At 41.3% G+C, this 24,057-nt stretch overlaps 1 protein-coding gene across 1 annotated transcript in view; it reads left to right on the plus strand.

The window, feature by feature from the left end:
- The window catches only part of vps13d (vacuolar protein sorting 13 homolog D), a 69,952-nt gene extending 46,402 nt beyond the window's left edge, over positions 1 to 23,550 (plus strand). Inside the window, exons 44-69 of the mRNA XM_070840318.1 lie at positions 1,091 to 1,241; positions 4,070 to 4,286; positions 4,382 to 4,629; positions 4,722 to 4,913; positions 5,045 to 5,171; positions 5,361 to 5,503; positions 6,040 to 6,170; positions 6,620 to 6,795; positions 8,760 to 8,883; positions 9,258 to 9,493; positions 9,611 to 9,713; positions 11,257 to 11,414; positions 11,578 to 11,686; positions 11,880 to 12,050; positions 12,950 to 13,054; positions 13,686 to 13,835; positions 14,507 to 14,656; positions 14,850 to 14,946; positions 15,062 to 15,210; positions 15,831 to 15,965; positions 17,877 to 18,044; positions 18,260 to 18,392; positions 19,040 to 19,235; positions 20,674 to 20,805; positions 20,898 to 21,138; positions 22,705 to 23,550. Coding sequence (XP_070696419.1) covers positions 1,091 to 1,241; positions 4,070 to 4,286; positions 4,382 to 4,629; positions 4,722 to 4,913; positions 5,045 to 5,171; positions 5,361 to 5,503; positions 6,040 to 6,170; positions 6,620 to 6,795; positions 8,760 to 8,883; positions 9,258 to 9,493; positions 9,611 to 9,713; positions 11,257 to 11,414; positions 11,578 to 11,686; positions 11,880 to 12,050; positions 12,950 to 13,054; positions 13,686 to 13,835; positions 14,507 to 14,656; positions 14,850 to 14,946; positions 15,062 to 15,210; positions 15,831 to 15,965; positions 17,877 to 18,044; positions 18,260 to 18,392; positions 19,040 to 19,235; positions 20,674 to 20,805; positions 20,898 to 21,138; positions 22,705 to 22,836 — 4,074 coding nt within the window. The 3' untranslated portion in view covers positions 22,837 to 23,550. The remainder of the gene's footprint in view (positions 1 to 1,090; positions 1,242 to 4,069; positions 4,287 to 4,381; positions 4,630 to 4,721; positions 4,914 to 5,044; positions 5,172 to 5,360; positions 5,504 to 6,039; positions 6,171 to 6,619; positions 6,796 to 8,759; positions 8,884 to 9,257; positions 9,494 to 9,610; positions 9,714 to 11,256; positions 11,415 to 11,577; positions 11,687 to 11,879; positions 12,051 to 12,949; positions 13,055 to 13,685; positions 13,836 to 14,506; positions 14,657 to 14,849; positions 14,947 to 15,061; positions 15,211 to 15,830; positions 15,966 to 17,876; positions 18,045 to 18,259; positions 18,393 to 19,039; positions 19,236 to 20,673; positions 20,806 to 20,897; positions 21,139 to 22,704) is intronic.
- The last annotated feature ends 507 nt before the right edge of the window (positions 23,551 to 24,057 follow it).

Genomic DNA, 24,057 nt, shown 5'->3' on the forward strand with positions numbered 1-24,057 from the left:
TGCTGTAACTCCACTATACAAGGTCCTATCTTCACCAAATTTATACCGTTTGATGACTGTCCAGCTCTGAAGACATGTACATGCCAATTTTTAACAATAGTCATAGCGCCACCTAGTGGCAGGAGGAAGTGCATGTTTTTTTCTCCAACGTCTCTCTCTCTCAGGAGGTTAATCACAGCTATTTCAAATTTGATCAGTGGAGAGAAGAGGGTCTGCTGAACACGTACATGTAGAACTACACTCATTGCGCCACCTGGTGGAAACAGGAAGTAACACGTCTATGATTTGCATGAAATTTTCACAGCGTAGTCAACACTTCATATACTGGAATACAGGATGTGATTAGTGACTGTTCTCTAGCGCCACATAGGGGACACAGGAAGTGACATGTAACTCCTTCATGCACTGTCCAAAATACATGAAAATTCTGAACTGCATGGAAGGGTCAGAGTCCAGCAACGGGACAAAGCCGCTGCACAGCCCAACGTGCGCAGAGGTGCGAGGGCCCTCCAACGCTGCTTGCAGCTTTAATTAGTGTTTGTTTTTTTAAAATACTCAGTTATCACATGAACTATAAAAAAAAATCCAGATAGAAGAAAAACCCAATCACAATTCCTCAGAATGCATGGTGACACCATCAAAGTGCTTATTTGTTCCAAACAAATCTAAAGCTATTTGATTTATCATCACATGGGACAAGAAAATATGGCAAATAATCACAATTGAGAAGGAAGGAAGAATTATAGAATGTTTTTTTTTTTTTGAAAAATAACATTTGATTATAACAGTTGCTGATTATTTTTCTGTTGAAGGACAAATCAATGAATTGATAAAAGGCATAATTGATTAATTATTGACATCGGCTTAGCAGCAACCAACATGGAGGAAGTGCTGAGTTGGGATTAACAATATACTCTAACAGGAGTACATCAGAAAACATTTGATGACTTATACTAATAGAAAACATTAGAAATGGACTGTCTCTGATAATAATAATAATTAATAATGATAATTGTTATCATTATTAGTAGAAGTGGTTGAGCCTGATGTTGACTTGCTGTTTTGTATGTGAATCCTTTTGGCCCCTCAGTTTTCTGCCCTGCCTCCAGTCAGAGTGGTCTTCTCCATCACAATGGAGGGCAGTGCCAGGAAGGTCATTACTGTCCGCTCTGCCCTCATGGTGAAGAACCGGCTAGATGTTCCCATGGAGGTCAGACTCGACAGCCCCTCCGCTCCTGACAGTAAGACACTGCTTGTTTGCATTCCATTTACTGAATTAAATTATCATATAAACCTATGCAACTAAGATTTTCTAATCACTTTTTATATACTTTGTTTTATTTCTGTGCTTACTTGGAAAGTAAACAAAACATAACATTGCGAGGGCATCTCCTGAGCTCAGCCCTCTTCAGATCAGGATTCAGGTCTGGGCTCTGGCTGGGCCATTCCAAAACTTTCATCTTCTCCTGGTGAAGCCGTTCTTTTGTTGATTTGGATGTATGCTTTGGCTCGTTGTCATGCTGAAAGATGAAGTTCATCTTCAGCTTTCTAGCAGAAGCCTGAAGGTGTATCAACACTGACTGGTATTTGGAACTGTTCATGATTCCCTCCACCTTGACTAAGGCCCCAGTTCCAGCTGAAGAACACCAGCCCCAAAGCCTGATGCTGCCTCCACCATGCTTCACTGTGGGTGTGGTGTCCTTTTGGTGATGTGCAGTGTTGTTTTTGCACCAAACATACCTTTTGGAATTATGGCCAAAAAGTTCAACCTTGGTTTCATCAGACCAGAACACATTTCCCCACATGCTTTTGGGAGACTTTTGGGAGGCTTGGATGTCTTCCTTCGTAAGAAAAGGCTTCCATCTTGCCACCCTACCCCACAGCCCAGACATATGAAGACTACGAGAGGTTGTTGTCACATATACTACACAGCCAGTACTTGCCAGAAATTCCTGCAGCTCCTTTAATGTTGCTGTAGGCCTCTTGGCAGCCTCCCTGACCAGTTTTCTTCTCGTCTTTTCATCAATTTTGGAGGGACGTACTTGGTAATGCCACTGTTGCGCCATATTTTCTCCACTTGATGACGACTGTCTTCACTGTGTTCCATGGTATATCTAATGCCTCGGAAAGTCTTTTGTACCCTTCTCCTGACTGATACCTTTTAACAATGAGATCCCTCTGATACTTTGGAAGCTCTCTGCGGACCATGGCTTTTGCTATAAGATGCGACTAAGAAAATGTGAGAAAAAGCTACTAGAACAGCTGAACTGTATTTGGGGTTAATCAGAGGCAGCTTAAATTATGGCAGGCGTGTACTGACTCCCATTTAACATGATTCTGAACACAGCCACATCCCCAGTTATAAGAGGGTGTGCACACGTATGCAACCACATTATTTTATTTTTTTATTTTTACTTCCCCCCCTAAAACATTTCAGTTTGTTTTTCAATTGAGTTGTACAGGTTATAGGTCACATTAAAGGTGGAAAAAGTTAAAAAGCATTTTAACAGGGGTGTGTACACTTTTTATATCCACTGTATATGTCATTTCATACAGTAATAGATCAGTAATCCTCTTGTGGGGTCACAAACACAATCAATTTTCCCAGTACTGCAAGACATTTATCAATCTGTAGATTTAGCAAAGTAGTCATTCACTCCATATGTTGGACACTATTCACAATATCTATCCTGTCTGCCTTTGTTGGAGGTTCTGTCTGCAAGAATTTGTCACTTTCATTTCATGCTAATATCTTTAATAGATGTATGTACTTTACTAGTATATGAGCTGCAATATTGCCCAAATATATTGTAGAGAAAGAGCTGTCAATTCTTTTATCAAAAATGTTCTATTACTTCCTGCCAGTGTGACAATGAATGATCACTGACCCCTTGCCATCTCTACTGTGTGCACACATTTTAACTTTGAAGTTCTAAATGATCTAATGAAATTCCACCAATAGAAAACTCTCTAAAGACCCAGGCTGGTGGTATTTAACTGTACAGACCAGTATTCATCCAAGCTTTACCCTCCGGGTCAGGAAATTGAAAGCAATGCGGAAGTGCCAAAAAAAAAAAAAAATGCAATTCCTCGACTGGCTGCTTGAGGCTCCAAGATGGGGGGGTCAATCCCCATTTACGCTCATGTTAAAAAGGCCAACTTGACAGCAAAAATAAAGCAGTTTCAGGAGCAAGTGTGTGAATGTGTGTGAAAGAATAGTGCTGAATCAATGATGTGTGAATGTGTGAATGAGGATGTGATGTAAAAGTGTTTTGAGTGGTCGAAATGACAAGAAAGACCATTTACTACTTTAATCCAAATAAAATTAATTCATTTTTTCTATTTTGTGATATAATTTCTATATTTTAGCGTGTTTAGTAACTAAAAATATAATTATATGAAATGTAAATAAATTATGTATTTACATAAATTTTATTAAGTCTTATTTTACAAATATCATATAATTTAATTTATTAAATGACTATATAAATATGTATGATGCCACATTAATCCACCCATCCATCTCATGCTCCATTTTAACATTAAATGTGAACACCCACATTAGTGGCAACAACTCACTCCCAACCAAGAGAGAGAAGTCAGAGAACCATGGCCTCAGACATGGAGGTGCTGACTTGCAGTGCATGCTGAAGCCAATAAAACCACGTCATGGAGTCACAGTTGATGGACAATGTTTCCCTGAAGTTGAACTGTTACATGAAGAAGAAGACCATATTATCGCTTCCATCTTGTTGCTGCTGCTTACATTCATCCTGCACACTATCCAAACAATGTATTACTGACTGATTTTGTGGGTATATATGTGGATGTATATTTGTATATAAATAACTGAATATATTGTTAATTCTAACCATCTATATATATTATATCTGTGTACCATGAAGGGGCCACAGTTCCCTTTTGTGTTACAGCCCTGTGTTGTGAAATGACAATTAAATGACCTTGATATTCTTTATGTTATATTTTGTATTTTAGTTTAGTTTTTATCCTTACTTTATCTTATGTCTTGTCATGTTGTGTAATTTTAATGAAGTGCCTGTGTTTACAGAGCCAGTGGTGTTGCCTCCTATCCTGCCTGGCCAGGCCTTGGCAGTCCCCCTCCACCTGACATCCTGGCGGCTACAAGCTCGGCCCAAAGGCTTGGGCTTGTTCTTCTGTAAAGTTCCCATCCACTGGACCAGCGTGGAGCGGCCTGGAGAGATCAGCAGCAGTAAGCGGGAGTGTCAGTCGGCAGACTTTGATGACACACTCAAACGTAACTTCAGGTAAATACAGTCAGTGAGGCATCTTGTTTTTGGTTTTTGACAGCCTCACATCTGGTACCATTCCCGATTTTTTTTTTTTTTTTTTTATCTTCCAGGTTTTGTGTAGTCATCAAGAAGGAGAACTACCCAGACCAGCAGCCTGCCAAGAGGGTTCCTGGCAGTGCCAAGCAGATCTATCGACAGCCAGGCCACACCATCTACCTGCTGCCCACCATGGTGCTGGCCAACTTGCTGCCCTGTGACCTCAATTTCTACATCAAAGGAACATCCATCAAAGGTTCACTGAAGCCAGGAAAAGAGGGCGTGCTTCATGCTGCTGACACTTCGCAGAACATGGAGCTAGGTCAGGACCTGACAAAAGTCTGCCTCTGGCGAGTGTTTATTTCCTCAATATTTTCCTTGTTCTCACTCCTGGTGTTCATGATGTGTCTTCAGGAGTACTGCTGGAGAACTTCCCTGTGTGCAAAGAGCTGCTGATTCCTCCTGGAACTCAGAACTATGTCGTACGCATGAGGCTGTACGACACCAACAAACACCTGCTTTGCCTCACCATCCGCATTATCCTGCGGGCACAGGGGGCACTAAAGATCCTGATTTCAGCCCCCTACTGGCTTATCAACAAGACTGGTAAAGCTTTCTTTTTTTTTTTTTTTTTTTTTAAAAACTACAGATGTGCATCTGAGTTTTCAAGAAAAAGCCCAATCCTTGCTGCCTTACCCTGTCTATTATCATTCCCTAAAGCTGTGTTCCTCCCTCAGGTCTGCCATTAATTTTCCGTCAGGACAATGGAAAGGCTGATGCAGCAGGCCAATTTGAGGAGCACGAGTTGGCCCGAAGTCTCAGTCCACTACTGTTCTGCTACACTGATAAGGAGCAGCCAGCCATGTAAGTGTTTGTCAGAGACCAGACTCAAGTCTTGGTAGTGAGCAATGTTCTATCTATCAATCAATCAATCACTCTTTATTTATATAGAGCCGATTCCTAACCGTATTAAACCACTAAACCAGCATCCTCTTTGTGTTTTTTCTTCATTCATCCTTGCATGCCATTTCTCCCCATCTATCTTGATCTCAGGTGTACTATGCGGATTGGGAAAGGGATCCACCCAGATGGAATTCCAGGTTGGTGCCAGGGTTTCTCCTTGGATGGAGGAAGTGGAGTCAGGGCAGTCAAGGTTATCCAACATGGGAACAGGCCTGGCCTCATCTACAATATAGGCAAGTTGGTACATTCACAGTCACTACAGATGAATATGACTGAATTAGTCTCTAATTTAATGTTGTCCAATACACAGGGTCAGGATTAGGGCTAATCCTTTGTATTGGACAGCTTGAAAACTATACACCAGTAACATTAAGAAAGACACTATGGCACCCCTTTGGGGACTTTTTGCAACAAAAACAAAAGACTATATAAAAGCTTGCTTTGCTACTGTAACCTAGTTCATTACATTGCAATTTTCCTAGCATGTTTTCAGCATTGTATGCTTGACAGAAGCATGATGTGATTTTTGGTCATTATTAATAATCTTTTTTTGCACTGAATCCATAGTCTGTTATTAGCACATGTGTGATCTTCTGACATAAAGCAGCACTCCTTTATGGACCTTTGGTCTGTGCGCCAGGCTTTTCTTACACTTTTTGATGCATGTAGAAAATCTGTACTGTCCAACATGTATCTTTACATTTCTTCTCCAATTGTTGATTGTTGGATGTTAGAGCAAAATTGTCCCTGTTGCTAATGATCAACACAGGCATCAGTGTGCGGAAAGGAAAAGGACGCTACAGGGACACTCACATAGTGACCTTTGCCCCACGCTACCTGCTGGACAACCGCTCTACACACAAACTGGCCTTTGCTCAGAGGGAGTTTGCAAGAGGAAAGGTAAGAAATTCACTTAGAAATGAACTGTTAACAGGTCGTTCTGGTAGACTAGTGGTTAAGACGGAGACTTCATACAGTGATCACAACATGTGCAGTTCAAATCAGGGTAAGGACATTTGTTTGTATCCGTCTGCATCTCTATGACCAATTAATGAAAGCGAAATGCCAAAAAAGACAAATTAACTGTTGATTATGCATCCCTATGGCCTAGTAGTCTAAACATACCTGGTTAGATTTCAGTTTGGGGCCTTTGTTACATGTTCCTGTTCAGGAAGAAAGAGATTCCAGTGATACAGCGTACACAATAACAGGGCCCTTATATACTGGAACCCAAGTGGAATGCAGCCATTAATGATATTATATTTACACCTTTGTTTGGTAAATCAAAATGTGTGCTGCAAGAAAGCTCTACCTGTGAATTCAGTCCTTAATGACTATATCTGCCTTAGGGTGCGGCCAACCCAGAGGGTTACATCACCACCCTGCCAGGCTCCAGTGTTGTCTTTCACTGGCCCCGCAACGACTATGACCAGTTGCTCTGTGTGCGCCTCATGGACACCCCCAACTGCACCTGGTCTGGAGGCTTTGAGGTCAACAAACCCAAGTCTTTTCATGTCAACATGAGGTGAGCTACATATATGTTTACACTATCCAGCACGGACAAATATTATTTACTCCCGATACTGTGTGTAGATTTCTAAAATATATAATAGCTCTGTAAGCATGACATTAAATTCATATTACAATAGTTTATACTGTACGCTCTAAATTTCATATATTTCATCTATATATTCTATATGTGTGTATATATGTATATATAGATAAATATATATTACCTCAGTAAATATAAATATATTTATAAATATAAAATGATATACAGTGGGGCAAAAAAGTATTTAGTTAGCCACCAATTGTGCAAGTTCTCCCACTTAAAAAGATGAGAGAGGCCTGTAATTTTCATCATAGGTACACTTCAACTATGAGAGACAGAATGGGTGAAAGAATCCAGGAAATCACATTGTGGGATTTTTAATGAATTAATTGGTAAATTCCTCGGTAAAATAAGTATTTGGTCACCTACAAACAAGCAAGATTTCTGGTTCTCACAGACCTGTAACTTCTTCTTTAAGAGGTTCCTCTGTCCTCCACTCGTTACCTGTATTAATGGCACCTGTTTGAACTCGTTATTAGTATAAAAGACACCTGTCCACAACCTCAAACAGTCACACTCCAAACTCCACTATGGCCAAGACCAAAGAGCTGTCAAAGGACACCAGAAACAAAATTGTAGACCTGCACCAGGCTGGGAAGACTGAATCTGCAATAGGTAAGCAGCTTAGTGTGAAGAAATCAACTGTGGGAGCAATTATTAGAAAATGGAAGACATACAAGACCACTGATAATCTCCCTCGATCTGGGGCTCCACGCAAGATCTCACCCCGTGGGGTCAAAATGATCACAAGAACGGTGAGCAAAAATCCCAGAACCACACAGAGGGACTTAGTGAATGACCTGCAGAGAGCAGGGACCAAAGTAACAAAGGCTACCATCAGTAACACACTACGCCGCCAGGGACTCAAATCCTGCAGTGCCAGACGTGTCCCCCTGCTTAAGCCAGTACATGTCCAGGCCCGTCTGAAGTTTGCTAGAGAGCATTTGGATGATCCAGAAGAGGATTGGGAGAATGTCATATGGTCAGATGAAACCAAAATAGAACTTTTTGGTAAAAACTCAACTTGTCGTGTTTGGAGGAGAAAGAATGCTGAGTTGCATCCAAAGAACACCATACCTACTGTGAAGCATGGAGGTGGAAACATCATGCTTTGGGGCTGTTTTTCTGCAAAGGGACCAGGACGACTGATCCGTGTAAAGGAAAGAATGAATGGGGCCATGTATCGTGAGATTTTGAGTGAAAACCTCCTTCCATCAGCAAGGGCATTGAAGATGAAACGTGGCTGGGTCTTTCAGCATGACAATGATCCCAAACACACCGCCCGGGCAACGAAGGAGTGGCTTCGTAAGAAGCATTTCAAGGTCCTGGAGTGGCCTAGCCAGTCTCCAGATCTCAACCCCGTAGAAAATCTTTGGAGGGAGTTGAAAGTCTGTGTTGCCCAGCGACAGCCCCAAAACATCACTGCTCTAAGGAGATCTGCATGGAGGAATGGGCCAAAATACCAGCAGCAGTGTGTGAAAACCTTGTGAAGACTTACAGAAAACGTTTGACCTCTGTCATTGCCAACAAAGGGTATATAACAAAGTATTGAGATGAACTTTTTGTTCATCTCATTGTTATTGACCAAATACTTATTTTCCACCATAATTTGCAAATAAATTCTTTAAAAATCCTACAATGTGATTTTCTGGATTTTTCTTTTTTCTCAGTTTGTCTCTCATAGTTGAGGTATACCTATGATGAAAATTACAGGCCTCTCTCCTTTTTAAGTGGGAGAACTTGCACAATTGGTGGCTGACTAAATACTTTTTTGCCCCACTGTATATATATGCCACTGACTCGAATTGTGTGACCACTGAAGGGAAGTTAGCGGATGAAGTGTTTCACAGGTTTTAAGTGGATTTTGGTTTAAACAGAGACACACTGGGGAGCTGTTTCTTCCTGCGGACAGAGATCACCCTAAAGGGAGCCACCTATCAGATCTCCTTTACCGACACTGACCAGTTGCCTCCACCCTTTCGCATCGACAACATCTCTGAGGTAAACACAGTTATGGCAGCTTCTGTAGCATGACCAACTGCTAAGGCATGGACACAGTAACTCAAGAAAAATAGGAGGGGTGTCCCAGAGTCACTTATTGGACAACTTTTTCTCTGTGATCTGTGTTTTTATAGTCTGGGCTTGATCATTCATTTCACTGGGGATAATGACACACACTTGCAGACATGCAAGGTGTTTCATTCTGTTCTACATAAGAAATGTGTGACAGAAGCACTTATGAGTTGTAATTTGTGAAGAGAGTTCAACAGACAAATTCTAACTTGGCCTACTTTTCTACTTTTTCTGTCTGTCAGACAAAAATAAGAGACCATACTCGACACAATGAGTAGATTTGATCATTTGAATCTCCTCAGGTTCCCATCCAGTTCTGGCAACATGGTGTGGCTGACATCCGGCTGCACACAGAGGTGAAGGCAGGCTGTGTGCTGGACTATGCCTCTGACGAGCCCACACTGCCTCCCTACCTCACACTGACTGTGAAGGGAGCTGGATCCTCAGAGGTTACAGCTGATATGAACTTCTTCAGAGAATACAACAAGCTCTACTACGAGAACTTCATCTACATTGCAGCCACGCACACTTTCTCACAGTATGGACCAATTATGTGACTAACAAAATGATACCATAACTTTGTGTTATGCTATCTGTGTGTACGTGTATAAATCTTAAAGTTATGAAGGGAAATTCCATTATTGTGTTGATGCAGGAATGTTGAGAGGAGACCTATTGGGAAGAAGCGTCTGGTGAGCTGTGCTGAACTCGTTCTTGACGTGGACACCAAGACTCAGAGGGTCATCCTGAAAAAGAAGGTACGGTTTTTGGTTTAAAATAAGGCAAGTAAGTTGACAAACTAGGACTGCCCGAAAGTCACACTGTTGCTTTTAAAACTTGGAAAAGATAAGATACATGTATTGTCATTGTATGAGTTCAATGAAATGTTATTTTGAGCAAACCTTTGCATGCCAAATTAAGGAAATAAACTATAAAAAGTTAAAACACTATGAAGTATACAATGTAAGATACAATATAAGTAACATAAAAATAAAATTATACTCTATAGGCACAAAATAAAAGAAGAAAATGTCCACTGGAGCAATTAGCGCAGCATGTTTGTAGTAATATTGCATAGAACAGATTGTTGCACTTGAAAGGGTGTGGGGAGTGAAATAACGAGGAGCAATCATGATGGCTGATTATTAACTTCATTATTGCACTTGAAAACAGGTAGAGAGTTCGGATGACTAATAAATAGGCACCGTGGTTGAGATATAATTCTGTCAGTGCCAGTAGAAAAGGTAAAAAAAAAATAAACATCTGTGTGCCATAGATCAACATGTGTAATTTTTTTAAAATGCTGTATCCGGCTGGAACAGGTCTCTGCAGATGTTCATGGCTTTGCTGCTGCAGTAGGTTTTGTAGATCTCTAATGCTGGGAGCTGTGACCAGATGATCTTCCAAGGCGTTTTGATGATGTGCGTGCGTATTCTCATCGGTGCAGCCAGAGTCACATGCTGTAATGCAGTATGTGATGATGGACCCTGAGATGTGAGAAGTTGTGCTTTCTTCAGGCTTTCATGGCCATCCATGTTGTGTTGATGGACCATGACCATGTGTTGAGGTATCTGAAGCTCTGAACTGCCTCCACCTTTTCACCATTGATGCTGATTGGGTGGTGGCCATTATTTGTCAATAGAACTAGCCTTGGACTTCAGGAGACTGTTTTCTTTGACTTGAGTGCATGGTTGTTGTCCAGATTCCAGCTCTTCAGGTTCTCAACCTCTTTTTTGTAGTGATTTGAACTATCACAATGGTGTCATCTGCAAACTTGGTAATGATGTTGGAATCGTAGATGGGTTTGCAGTTGTATCTGAAGAGGGAGTATAGGAGAGGGTTGAGCACACAGCCCTGTGGTGCTTTGGTGGTCAGTGGGGGAAGTGAAGTGCTTACCCATGCCCACTGTTTGTGGTCGTTTAGAGTGGAAGAGGGAAAAAAAGTAGCTTGTTTGGGTGACTTTCTTTGAGTTTGATTCATTGTCAGTGGACTGCCAGAAAAGTCATTCTCTGGTTTAGATTTGTCCCATGTGAGCATGTGTTGCCTTTCACTGCTTTATAGGATGGGAACCTAAATGTCTGAACACTTTTGGTCAGTCAAAGCAAGACATTTGTGTGAATTCATATGTCTCTGTGTGCTGACCACACCGATGTATTAAAATTATTATCATATCCTGGCATTTTAAAAATAATCTTGCGCACAAAAAAAATTATGAAAATATATATTTGTTGCAGTCAATGAAAAAAGCACAGAGACAAAGCTCATTAATTAATGTGCAGTAACATACACTTTGGTGTGCAGGAGCCAGGGAAGCGCTCTCAGCTGTGGAGGATGACAGGGTCTGGCATGCTGTGCCACGAAGGCTCATCTCCACCACAGAGCAAGCCAGCCCAGCCTCGGCCACTGGATTCCTCTCTGGTACTGGACATCGCTGGGCTCGCAGCTGTTAGCGACAACAGGTTTGTACTCTATGCACCTGTAGTGTGTCTATAAGGTCAACACAACAGTTTTTTGTAATTTACTGTCAGGTAGATAAACAGATACAGCTCTTGCATCCAATCTTCCATAGCAGATTTCCTTCAAGTTTATGGTCCAATGTTCACAACTGTTTGTCTCTCTCAGTTTTGAGCCTTTGATGCTGAGGAGGCCAGACTCACGCCGCAGCACCACTCAGACATGGTACTTCAGCTCTGGCATGCTGACCTGCGGCCTTCCCCGGCTAGTAGTACAGGTGGGTACGCCTAGCTATTTTGACATGTCTTAAATGTGGAATTTGAAGATTGTAATTTGTGAACTCCTCTCCTCTGTGCACTGCTGTGGACTTCAGTCCTTACATTGTAGTGTTGTTCTCTTACAGTTTCTTCAGTTTCTACACTATGATTTTTCTTCAGTTGTACCTCTAATATATGATGTGTGCCTCTCAGGTGAGGGGAGGCCTGGCAGGCCTGTATGATGGAGCAGAGGTGGTGCTGGGACCAGACTCGGGGCTGCTTGAGCCTGGCCCCGAGCAGCAGTTCATCAACCAGAAGATGAGACCTGGATCTGGGGTGCTTTCAGTCCAGGTACTGCCAGATGGACCCACACGCGTCCTGCAGGTGAGAACAACACCCAGTCAGACTCAAAAGGAATGTTAATCTTTCAACTCTAATAGCACTGGTCATCCACCAATTGGAGGATTGTGATTTGATTCCCAGATCATCCAGTCTGCATGTTGAAGTGTCCGAGATACTGAACCTCAAATTGGTCACAAAGCTATACTTTGACGTGTGAATGTGTGTAAAAAGTTAGTGAATGGTGAACACCTTGCATGATGTGAATGGTGTGTAAATAGGTGAATGTGAATGTAGTATTAAAGCGTTTTGATCAGTCAAAAACACTAGAATGACACTATCCAAGTACAGGCCATTTACCAGGTAGCTTGACTTCTCTTGGGCGGCTGTGGATCAGCGGTAGAGTGGGCCGTCCCTCAATCAGAAGATCGGGGGTTCGATCCCCAGCTCCTATGGCTCAACATGTCGAAGTGTCCTTGGGCAAGACACTGAACCCCAACTGGCCCCTGAAGCAGCTTCAGTGTGTGAATGTGTGTGAAAGAATAGTTTCCTCCAAATTACATTCCTCCTGTATGAATGATGTGTGAATGGGTGAATGAGGATATCATGTAAAGCGCTTTGAGTAGTTGAAATGACTAGAAAGGAGAAATACAAATACAGACCAATGGTAATAAAACATGTAGAGCTACTTCATGTTCATCTGAGAGGCTCATACCAACAGTTTAGCATATTTTATTCTACTTGATTCCACTTTTTATCTTCTGCTTTTCTTTGCTACAAAATGCCTGTGTCCATACACTGTACATCAGGTAGGAGAGCCTCTTTCAGAATGGAAACCATCTTCAGCACTCTGACAATAGCTTTGGTGCTATCTACTTTTCATTTGTGATCAGTGATGCTGAGCCTCATCATTCTTGCTCACAGATGTTTTCGGTTGTTTGTAGATCAGTGACTTCAACCACAGGAGAATGATCCGGAGCTCACCTAGTTCAGAACAGGACAGGAGCAAAGAAGATGTGAAGAAGAAAGAGCCTGAGCAAGAGCTGGAGGTACGAGTCACTTTGAAATGATTTTCTATGCACCGTGGTTCATCACTGATATTCATGCCTGGCAAAAGACACATAATCACTACATGATACATTCATGAATCCCAATTTATTTCCTTATTTTTAATATATTTTCAGTATCTTCTTCTTCTTCTTCTTGTCTTTATTTATATAGCGCCATTCAGCGTTATCTCAAGACTCTTTCCATAAAGAGCAGGTCTAGACCAAACTCTTTAATTAGAGAGAGACCCAACGATTCAGGAATTCAACATTAAGGATTCAAGAATCCCCACATGAGCAGCATCAGATATTATATTGAGCAACAGTGGCAGGAAGAACTCCCCTTTAACAGGAAGAACTCCCCTTTAACGGGAAGAAACCTGGAACAGACCCAGGCTCAATGTGGGCGGCTTCTGTCAGGGTCTGTGTTGGGTGGAGGTTGGACAAATGTTGTATATTGTATAACCTATCCATGAATATTACTGCTCTTATTTATTTTATTTGACTTATGCTTCAGTGCAATAAATATAATAAAAACAATATTTATTGGCTGGTGGGATGTGTGAAACACTTTCGTATTTATGTGGAGCATAAAAATGACAAATCAAGAAATCTTCTGCGTATCCATTCACAGGTGCTGGTAAAGTTGGAGGAAGGTCTGGGAGTCTCTCTGGTCAACAAGGTTCCTGAGGAGCTCGTGTTCGCTACGTTGTCTGGCATAGATGTTCACTTCATCCACACAGCTGCCAACGAGGTGTTGGAGCTCAGCATTCAAAACATCCAGGTACGCTCGCCACAGCCACAAGCATTTCAGTTCACGTTCAAACTGTATTTGTATAACACCATTTCATGCAAAAGCACTTCAAGGTGCTCCATAAGATCAACAAAACAGAATCACAGAGAAGTACATGAACATAAAGACTTTGATGGTGAAAGGCAAGGTGTGTGTTGTCATAGCAGGAAGGGACAAAAAAAGGGGTCCAGTGATGGTACTCCCATACAGTATGCCATGTTTGTTGGAATGAAAGGCAATGAGTAATATTCTAGTTTTGCAGCTAGAATTCAAATGAATGCAGAATGGTGTCAGAAAGACCTCAATTCATGCGTATCAGCACGGTCACAGTCAGCAGGAAGCATTTGGTGTTGATCACACCCCTGGTTTACAATGCTGACTAATGCGTTTTACTGAACCACTTATTATTCAGATCACATGAAATCTTGTTGCAAAGTCAGGACTGAACCGTAAACTTACTTTGAAAAACAAAGCATTTGGCAATTACATGCAGTGATAGATTCATGCCAGTATTATTGCCACTGATACTAGATTATTGTCAATCATTCCACTGTATATACTAATGCGCTTATTTATTACATTCAGTCAAGACTGTGGCTGTAAATCCTGTTTCAGTGGGAAGTGTTGGATGAACAATTAGTCTGTCATGTTGTGGTTATCAGGTGGACAACCAGCTTCTGGGTACCACCCAGCCTGTGATGCTGTGCGTGACTCCCAGCTCCAGTGACAGCAGTGCCAATGACAGCGGCCCGGCACTGCAGGTCAACTCGGTCAAGGTTCCCAGCAGCCTCATGCTTACTGATCTCTTCAAGGTGAGTGTCACACACTGCATCAGTGCTGTGTTACACAACATTAGACGCGTCACAAAGGCTTTCTTTTCCACGTAGTTTTTGGTAAGCACAGAAAACATTCCTGGTTTCTTGTGCACATCAGAAACCAGACATTTCTGGTGCACCAGAGTGATGCTAGAATCTTGTGACTACTGATGTAACAACATACTTACAGCACCTCATGGTGACGGCCCGGCGCTTCACAGTCATCATTGAGGAGAAACTACTGCTCAAACTTCTCAGCTTCTTTGGATATGGACAGACGGAAGCTGGTGAGTCCTTAGTTGAATATCAGTGTGAATATTTGTGAGATGTTATGTATAAGCAGGTAGTTTTTGCTGAAAAAGTAAAACACTAAGTTTTTAATAATAATTGTAACCAATGCAGAGCTCGAGAAGTTGGATGAAAACCTCCATGAGAAGCCCAATGAGGATGCAGGACCTCCCAAACGTTACTACTTTGAGAACCTAAAGATCAGCGTCCCTCAGGTCAAACTGAGTGTCTTCACCTCTCACAAGCTGCCTCCTGATCTCAAGGTGACCTCACATGGAATTTATTTTCTTCTCGTTTTCATCTTTTTCTCGACAGCTAATAAAAAGACAGGAGCATTGGATCACTTACCTGTTGATAAATTAGCTACATTTAAAACCTCTGCAGTGAAGTCATTGGAGACATTTTGAGTATAAATAACTTTTCCTTTTAAAGAAAGTAAAGATTCACAAACACAGAGTGTTTTTTCACCATTAACATATCAAACAGTCAGGAGATGGATTGAACTCTGACCATTTGAAGGTTCGACCAGTGTCACTTGTTTGAAAACATTGTAAAGTTATCAAGACGGTCAAGTTAGCACAGCGGGCTGATAAAGATGGAAGGGTAAATGTCTTGACACTTTTGTAGAGATTCTGAATAAGAAAATCAAAGGATTAAAGCAGCTGTCGACCTATAGTTTTAAAACTACACTAAAAATAATAGTATTGATTGACTAGATAAAAGTTTTTGGCAGTAATTTTTGTCTGTCTATGGATTACAGAAATGTCATGCTACTGCTTCCTGTACCACATAATGTCACTGTTACTTCCTGTTCCATCAGCTGCTCTGCCTTCGCAGGTTTTGCTTCGTGTTCTTCTTATGGATGTTTTTTTTGTCATTGTAGGCTTTGAAAGGCACCCTGGGCTTTCCACTGGTCCGGTTTGAAGACGCTGTCATCAACATGTACCCATTCACCAGAGTGCACCCCTACGAGACCCAAGAGATTATCATCAACGACATCCTCAAACACTTCAGGGAGGTGAGCACGACGCACACTTCTATTTAGCTTGTCAGGAAGTTCTCTAATTAGCCAGTACAGTCCAAACTAATGACACACAGTTATGAATTAGCCTGATGCTTGCACATATGGGGATTTTTGCATCCTTCATTTTGAATTCGCTTAATTAAAGAGTTTGGTCTAGACCTGCTCTTTATGGAAAGTGTCTTGAGATAACACTGTTATGAATTGGCGCTATATAAATTAAGATTGATTGATTTGACTTAATTTTGTTTCAGTCCTCTTACAAGAAAACCTACACAGTTTATCAGGAGTAAAAAAACAGGAGTTTGCAGGTGCTTGCATGGGTTCTCTCAGGGTACTCTGGCTGCCTGCCACAGTCCAACAACATGCAGGTTAATTAGTCACTCTCAATTGGCCATAGGTGTGAGTGTGAATGGTCGTCTGTCTCTTTGTGTCAGCCCTGTGATTGACTGGTGACCAGTCCAGGGTGTATGCCGCTGCGCGCCCATTGTCAGCTGGGATCGGCTCCAGCTTCCAGCTACCCTGAAGGATAAGTGTTATAGATGATAGATGGATGGATGAATGGACTGCCTGCAGAGTTAATTACATTTACAGCAGTTGTTGTACAAAGTAAGAAAGAGTGCAAATATCGAATATCAATAAAGGTCAAACCTAAAGTATACAGAATGCCAGAGGATGTAAACAAGTCGGTGGTAAGGTTCATTCTTGTTGAGTTTCCCTTAGATATGACTTTGTTTGTAAAAAATCACTTGTGAATGTATTATGGTTAGTTTGTCTGTTCTGCTACAGTCTACTATCCAACTTTACCAAACCAACAATTTTTTATTTCTAGGATTGAACACATTGGTCACTTTTATCTCTCTCTCAGGCAGCAAGAATTCATTGGTTAAGATGAACTCACTACCCAAATCTACACAAAATCATTATGATATCTACATTTTAGGAGGAACCTATCATCACTAGTGCTGTCAAACAAATAAATGTGATCATATATTCACAGAGTTTGATTACCCATTGGCGTTCATTTTACCAGTAGCAGCTTGCAGTTGCTTAGTAGCATTATTCCCTACATAGCACACTAAAATGTTAATTTACCCATGCAACTTGTAAAATATCTTCATCCTTGTCACCACCTTTTTGTCCTCTAAATCATTGTATATATCCTGAAATATCCACATTATATACTTCTACTGTATTTCATATTTCTATTCGATTGTGTTGATCAGTGCACATGTATACAGCACCAGTCAAAAGTTTAGACACACCTTCTCATTCAGTGGTTTTTCTATATTTCCATTATTGTCGACTTTGTAGTTGAATATTGAAGACATCAAAACTATGAAGGAACACATTGAATCATGTAGTGAACAAAAAAGTGTTAAACAAACCAGAATATGTTTTCTATTTTAGATTTTTCAAAGTAGCCACATTTTGCTTTGATAACAACTTTGCCCACTCTCGGCATTCTCTCAGTCATCTTCATGAGGAAGTCACCTGCAGTGGGTTTCAGTTAACATGTGTAAGGCGTTAATCTGTGGAATCTCTTGCCTTCTTAATGTGTTTGAGACCATCAGGTGTGTTGTGCAGAGGCAGGGTTGGTGTGGTACTGTACATCTCATCTCCTTACACGTTTCTTTACACATCAGACAAATGTTATGGCCCAGCATTGCAATTGTACATCTAATCACTGCTTCATATGGAAATGATGAGAGTATATAAAAATAGTAGGATTTTAACTTGTTTCTTTGCGTATTGTTTATTCATGTTTTTGCAAAGGAAAGATCATTTCTATTATCTATAAGCTGCTACATGAGCAGAACTTGCGCATATGTTTAGCTTGTGATCTGACGTCCATCCACCATCCACTGTGTCAGGTCATTACTGTATCTGTGTGTTCTCTGTCTGTAGGAGCTTATCAGCCAGGCAGCTCAGATCCTGGGCTCTGTTGACTTTCTGGGAAACCCAATGGGCCTCTTAAATGACGTCACTGAGGGCATGTCTGAGCTTATCAAGTACGGCAACGTGGGCGGCCTCATTCGCAATGTGACCCATGGTGTGTCCAACTCGGCTGCCAAGGTACACCACTGCTCTTTTTTTGTGTTTGTATGCTTTTTGTACTTTATATTATATCTTTTCTTGGCTGTAGCATTATTGTATCGTATTAGATAGGTGTTCTTGTTGATGTGTCCACTTCCTGAATATACAAACAAGCATATACCTGTGAGAAAGCGTGCAAGGAGTAAAAGTGTAACTGTAATAGTGCGAGCATCCTTCTGTTCTGTGTGTGCCAGTTTGCAGGGACTTTATCAGACGGGCTCGGGAAGACCATGGACAACCGGCACCAAAGTGAGCGCGAGTACATCAGATACCACGGAGCCACCAGTGGAGAGCACCTAGTAGCAGGGATCCATGGACTGGCTCATGGTACAACCTGGAAACATTTACAGCTAGTGGGCAAAAGAATCATTTAGTGGGTGTCTACTTTAACATCCTCCTAAAACATGAAAATCTGTTTTCTGAGAGGAGCCAGCAGATTTGAACCTGGATTCTGCGTTGACACAAGTTTTGCCAGTTTTTGCACCAAGAAAGCAGTAACTTTACATAATTGTAGGACGTGTGCTGGTAAAAAAGTTTTGGAGATGCAAAAAGTGCCGTCATCAAAGTCATCATAGTTTCCAACAAATTGCTTCATTTTATTTAACCTGATTGATGTCCGTGTCCATAAAGAAGCCTCCATAGCAAAGAGTTCACCACTGAATCCTGGGAATAACACGTGTCAAGTATTATATAATGTACAATATGAAACCAACATATTTCTCTTTGTCCAGAGAACAAATATACAGTATGTAAAAGCTAAGCAACAATAAGTATATCTGAGCTGTGTTGGTGCTCAGGGATGAAGTAGATACTCCAAAGCTTCCACAGTGTTTTATCTGCATTGTGTAATCTCAGAAGAACTGCTTTGAACATACTGTTTGTCGTGCATGAGAATCTGACTCCTCAGTGATCCTCTTGAAGCTACCATCTCTGCTGGTTTGCATGTGCTTTGAAATAAATTCCCCCTCTCCCAGGTATCATTGGAGGCATGACGAGCATCATCACCTCCACAGTGGAAGGGGTGAAGACAGAGGGCGGAGTCAGCGGTTTCTTCTCGGGGCTTGGTAAAGGTCTGGTCGGCACTGTGACCAAGCCAGTAGCTGGAGCTCTAGACTTTGCCTCGGAGACGGCACAAACGGTGCGGGACATGGCTAGTCTCAGTAACCACAGGTGAGTTGAGTTTGTCCGCCTGTGTTATGAACAACTCCATCCTCCGTATTATACTGAGTCACAGAGATAGTCCGGTCTCTACAGAGTCAACCTGGAGACCAGAATTTGCTGGATCATATAATCACATTTATCAAAAGTGAACTGAGAATCCTGTATCTTAATGAGGTTTCTACGTACATTTACCGTATCTCAGGTGCGATTAATTGAAAAGGAATATAATGACTGGATTTTAGTTATTTAAAAATGCTGCGGCATATCTTGTGACTGAAGCAGGGAAACGATTCATTACCTGCAGGGGACTACTAAGCCCTACCTGCTGGAGAAATCTCTAATTTAAATTTATAATCATCTGATGAAAATGCTGTGGCACCTATCTGTAGAGTTCAAATACTACATTTTACTTGAAGTCCCCTTATGTAGCAACCAATAACGTAATAATTTTGGCCATTTTAAATGTAATAAAGCCAATAACGTAATAACATTTAATGTAATACGCTGTATTTGTCATCAATTCCAACTTCCTTGATGAAGACATATTGTATATTATTACAGCTGTGTGTGAGCCTCCACTGTATGCCCACAGGAGTTATAGTCATAACCAAATAGATTAACAAATTTTTAGATCTGCTCCAATACAATATGTTATAGTATGTAACAGGTGTCTTACATTCTCAGGCGGTCAGTGTTATTCATAAATAACAAAATACAGCAAAATACAATACAAGCATTTAACCAGACAACTGAAAACCCAAAGATTTATAGGTGGAAACTTGTTCAATCTGTGTTCAATCGATAAGTGAGTTCTTTTCACACCCCTCTGCTAATCTGTCTGTGCAGTACTGATGAACACTGGGGGCATCTTCAGTGCCAAACAAATACAACAGTGGTGTATCATCTGAAAACTTTAATATGAATGTATTTGGAATATTAATTCAATACAATCGTCGGTATAAAGTGTGAAAAGTAGAGGTGACCCCACACAACCCTGGGGTGCTCCTGAGTTAGTAATAATAGATTAGACATTTCCTTCAGGAGTTGATGGAGACCAAAAACGGAGCTAAAAGAAAGTGATTGTTGGATTACATTCATGAGGTGGACACAAGAACCACTGATATTAAGATATCAATATCGTAATATTGTGTTCCGTACTTGTTTTCACTTGTTTTTAAGTGGCCAAAATGAATGGTTGCCTAAATCTAAAGTGCCTAAACTAAACTATAAAACATTAATCATGTTTTATTTTCAAAAAGTGTATACTGTAGGACTTATTGGGGCAGCCTGATAGTATGTATATGAAAGGCTTTGTAAAAACAAAACTAAACTAACTGTATTTCTCAAAGTAATGTATCAAAAGGTGCTGTTTTGGTGCTGGCATCATAGACTGTATACAAGAAGTGGACCTTTTGTGAATTGTTAATGTTGTTGCTGTGTGGTTCAGGCTCAGCGTGCAGCGGGTCAGGAAGCCTCGCTGCTGTAAGGGACCTCAGGGTTTGCTGCCTCGGCACTCGGCCACGCAGGCTGACGGCCAGGAGCAGCTCTTCCGCCTCACAGACAACATCCATTCTGAATTGTGAGTCTCACTCACGTCACCTCACTCTTACACAAGACGCATGTCTAACACTGTCATGAGATTCGGAGTTGACTTTGCTTTTCCCACACCAGCTTCATCGCCGTCGAGCCCATTGACAGCTACTGCGTCCTCATCTCCTCCAAAGTAGTCTACTTCCTGAAGCCGGGGGACTATGTGGACCGTGAGGCAATCTTCCTGGAGGTCAAGTATGATGACCTCTACCACTGCCTGGTCTCTAAGGATCATGGGAAGGTTTACGTGCAGCTCACCAAGAAGGCTGAGAACACCAGCAGTGGTGTGGCCATACCTGGCCCCTCCCATCAGAAACCCATGGTGAGACACTCCTCTGACTCATTCTTCACTGACCATCTCTGGATAGTACATCTGGTTTAGATCACCCAAAATTACACAGAAATCAGAATTGTTTCCTCACTTCCCTCGACTGATCTATCAGTGCAAAGAGTTTTGGTGTTAGTTGTCCAGCGTTTGAGCTGCCTCTGCCTCTGCCTCTAAGATTTGTGCTTCCACTCAAACACAATTGGGCTGAATGGAAGCCCACATGCTTTAAAACATATTGTCTTAAAATTCAACAGGAATGTGTGTCTGCAGAAATGGTGTACCTGTTACTCTGGATAAACTATTCTTCTAGTAGGAAGTAGAGGTTTGTGGGTCATTCAGGAGCATTTTAGGAACTTTCTCAGGGGACGAAGAACTAAGCCTGTGTTTGAACCAGAGAACCCAAGTGCTAGATTAGTTTCTCTGGGATAGTTGCCGGGACAAAACATTCTCTCCTGTGGGGGTCGTAGTTTTATGTTGAGGAGTTTTAGCGGGCAGAGTTTGCAGGGCTAATCATCGCTCTCTGTGAAACACTGCGGCAACTAGACTTTGTGTATCTCCTCATTTGTATGGCCAGGAATTACTAGTATTTGTATTACAGTGGGTGTCATTTTCTCATTGCTTATTAGTGTTAGAATCAAAGTTAGGAATGGCTGTCGGCTTCCCAACTCAAAAGATAGGAGTGAGAGATTAAAGTGATTAAAAGAGAGAAATAGAATTACATTTTTCTGAAGCTGCATTATAAAGTGTGAGGGAAATGTTGTTCAGTTAGCTCTGACTCGGAAGGAAAGCTCACTGGACACCTTGAAATCTTACGCAGCAATGTTTATCGATGCTCAGCTGAGGAGAACAGAGACAACAGCACTCAATGTCAACATTGTCTGATGCCGCCGCAATTATGAAGGCTGCTTCCTGTGATCAGTCTTTTATTTTACACCCACATGTGGTCATTCTGCATGTACCACAAATAAGTGTGAACAGTCCATTGGCTCTCTGAAACTAAACAACCCCCAGCTCTTCCATCTTTAAGTTTCACAGTTGGCCTGATGAGAGCCTTGACCCAATGTGATCTGGGAAAACCCTGATCAGACCCTAAAGAAAGAACTTTATCTCACGTGAAGCTCAAATAAATCACCGCATGTCTCCTTTTCCTTCAATTCATACATTCAACTCAAACATCACAGTCACACAACAGCAAACACAAAGAACAGCAGCTTTAGCAGCGCTGCCTAAGTAGTTTAGTCTGCCATGGGTCTAATTAGCCGAATCTTCGTAGTTCTTCAGACACGGTGGAAACAAGGAATGCACAAAATAAACTTTTAGGAACTTAGATTAGTTCCTGAATTTATTTTATTTGGTTCAAACATTCTGACTTAGAATAACAATCTGAGCCTGTCGTTGACGAAAACAAGTGCTTTTAGTGGACTGACTGTCTGCTCTCAGCTGCCAGCGGAGGTGATTTACTAGTCATTGTATCAAACTGTCATTTTGAACCCAAAATATCTAAAAAGGGCCCAGATTTTACAACACAGACATTTAATGACATTACAATTCTCTCCACAGGTCCACGTGAAGAGCGAGAGTCTTGCCATCAAGATCTCTCAAGAGATCAACTATGCCAAGAGTCTGTACTACGAGCAGCAACTAATGCTCCCTGCCAGTGAAAATGAGGACTGCTTACTGCTCGAGTCATGATCACGCAACTTTTCTAAGAAGCTTATTGATTTTTGTAAGCCTTAAGTATTTTAACCTGTTTTACAAACTGCAGTTAAGGTAATAGTCAGGACACCTGTGGGCTTAGTTTAGTCACATCTTGTTTGACAAAGCACACATGCTGACCATATGCAAAGCAGTTTGATATGTATAAAAGACACTGGTTCTCTGTGTTTATATGACTGTACTCATACTACAGGTATACTTTGTTTGTGTATAGACAGAATGTAAATAGAGCTACATACCAATACTATAGTCCAGTGTACAAACTGTATTAATTATGAAGTATGACAAATAACAACAGAAGCTGACAAAATGTGAAATGTATCAAACTACCTTTCTGGCTCTATTTTGTGAATAAGAAGCTATTAGTTAGCGTGAGGAGCTAATGAATTGCACTGGCACAGCCCCCCCCCCGGCTCACACACACTGGAGCTGCCTGTCACTGTCTCCCTGCTCTTTACAATCACTGAGCCCCAGGTACGATGTGTCTCAACTTTTATTTTCCAACCTTTTTTTTGTCATAGTGTGGGGTTTTGGTTTGGTGTCAGATGAGATTTAATTGATTTTGAGTTGTGTGTTTGGCAGGAGTTGAGTTCAGGACAGGCCTCTCAGAGACATTGTGAATCGATGTGTGATTGTGTAAAATAACTTTCACATGGGCACTGCTTCAAATAAAGCACCACAACTGCAGAAGTGACTGTATTGGAACTGGTTTTTCTAAACTAACCAAAGCAGTGTTTGCTGTATTCTGTCACTGATGTTCGCTACAATAAATCCTCAGGCTCAGAATAATCAGAGATTATGACTTTTAAAGATTACATTGAAATGTTATAAAGATGATGTTAAAGTTATAATCCTTAAAAATTTTCTGCAAGATACTTTAGCGCTCGTTGAAAATGACCGTTCAATGACCTTGTTGTGTAGACACACTACACACAGTGTGTACTACACAACAAGACAATGGTCATTTTACATTCTCTCACAGAGAGCACAGTGCTCAATGAGGATAGATACAAACATTCTGTGATTGACACTCTGAAATCCAGTGGTGACGTTGGTAATGTTAGATGCAGTCACCTTGTTGGACACCCTTGATACAGCGCCATCAGTTCAATGTTTGAACTTGCTCGGTGCTGATCAAAAGTGTTTGTGTATGACAGGAAAATGTCACTGACCAGCTTGGATGAAAAGAACATGCAC

The sequence above is a fragment of the Pempheris klunzingeri genome, chromosome 11 (genome assembly GCF_042242105.1).
Source record: "Pempheris klunzingeri isolate RE-2024b chromosome 11, fPemKlu1.hap1, whole genome shotgun sequence".
Classification (NCBI taxonomy): domain Eukaryota; kingdom Metazoa; phylum Chordata; class Actinopteri; order Acropomatiformes; family Pempheridae; genus Pempheris; species Pempheris klunzingeri.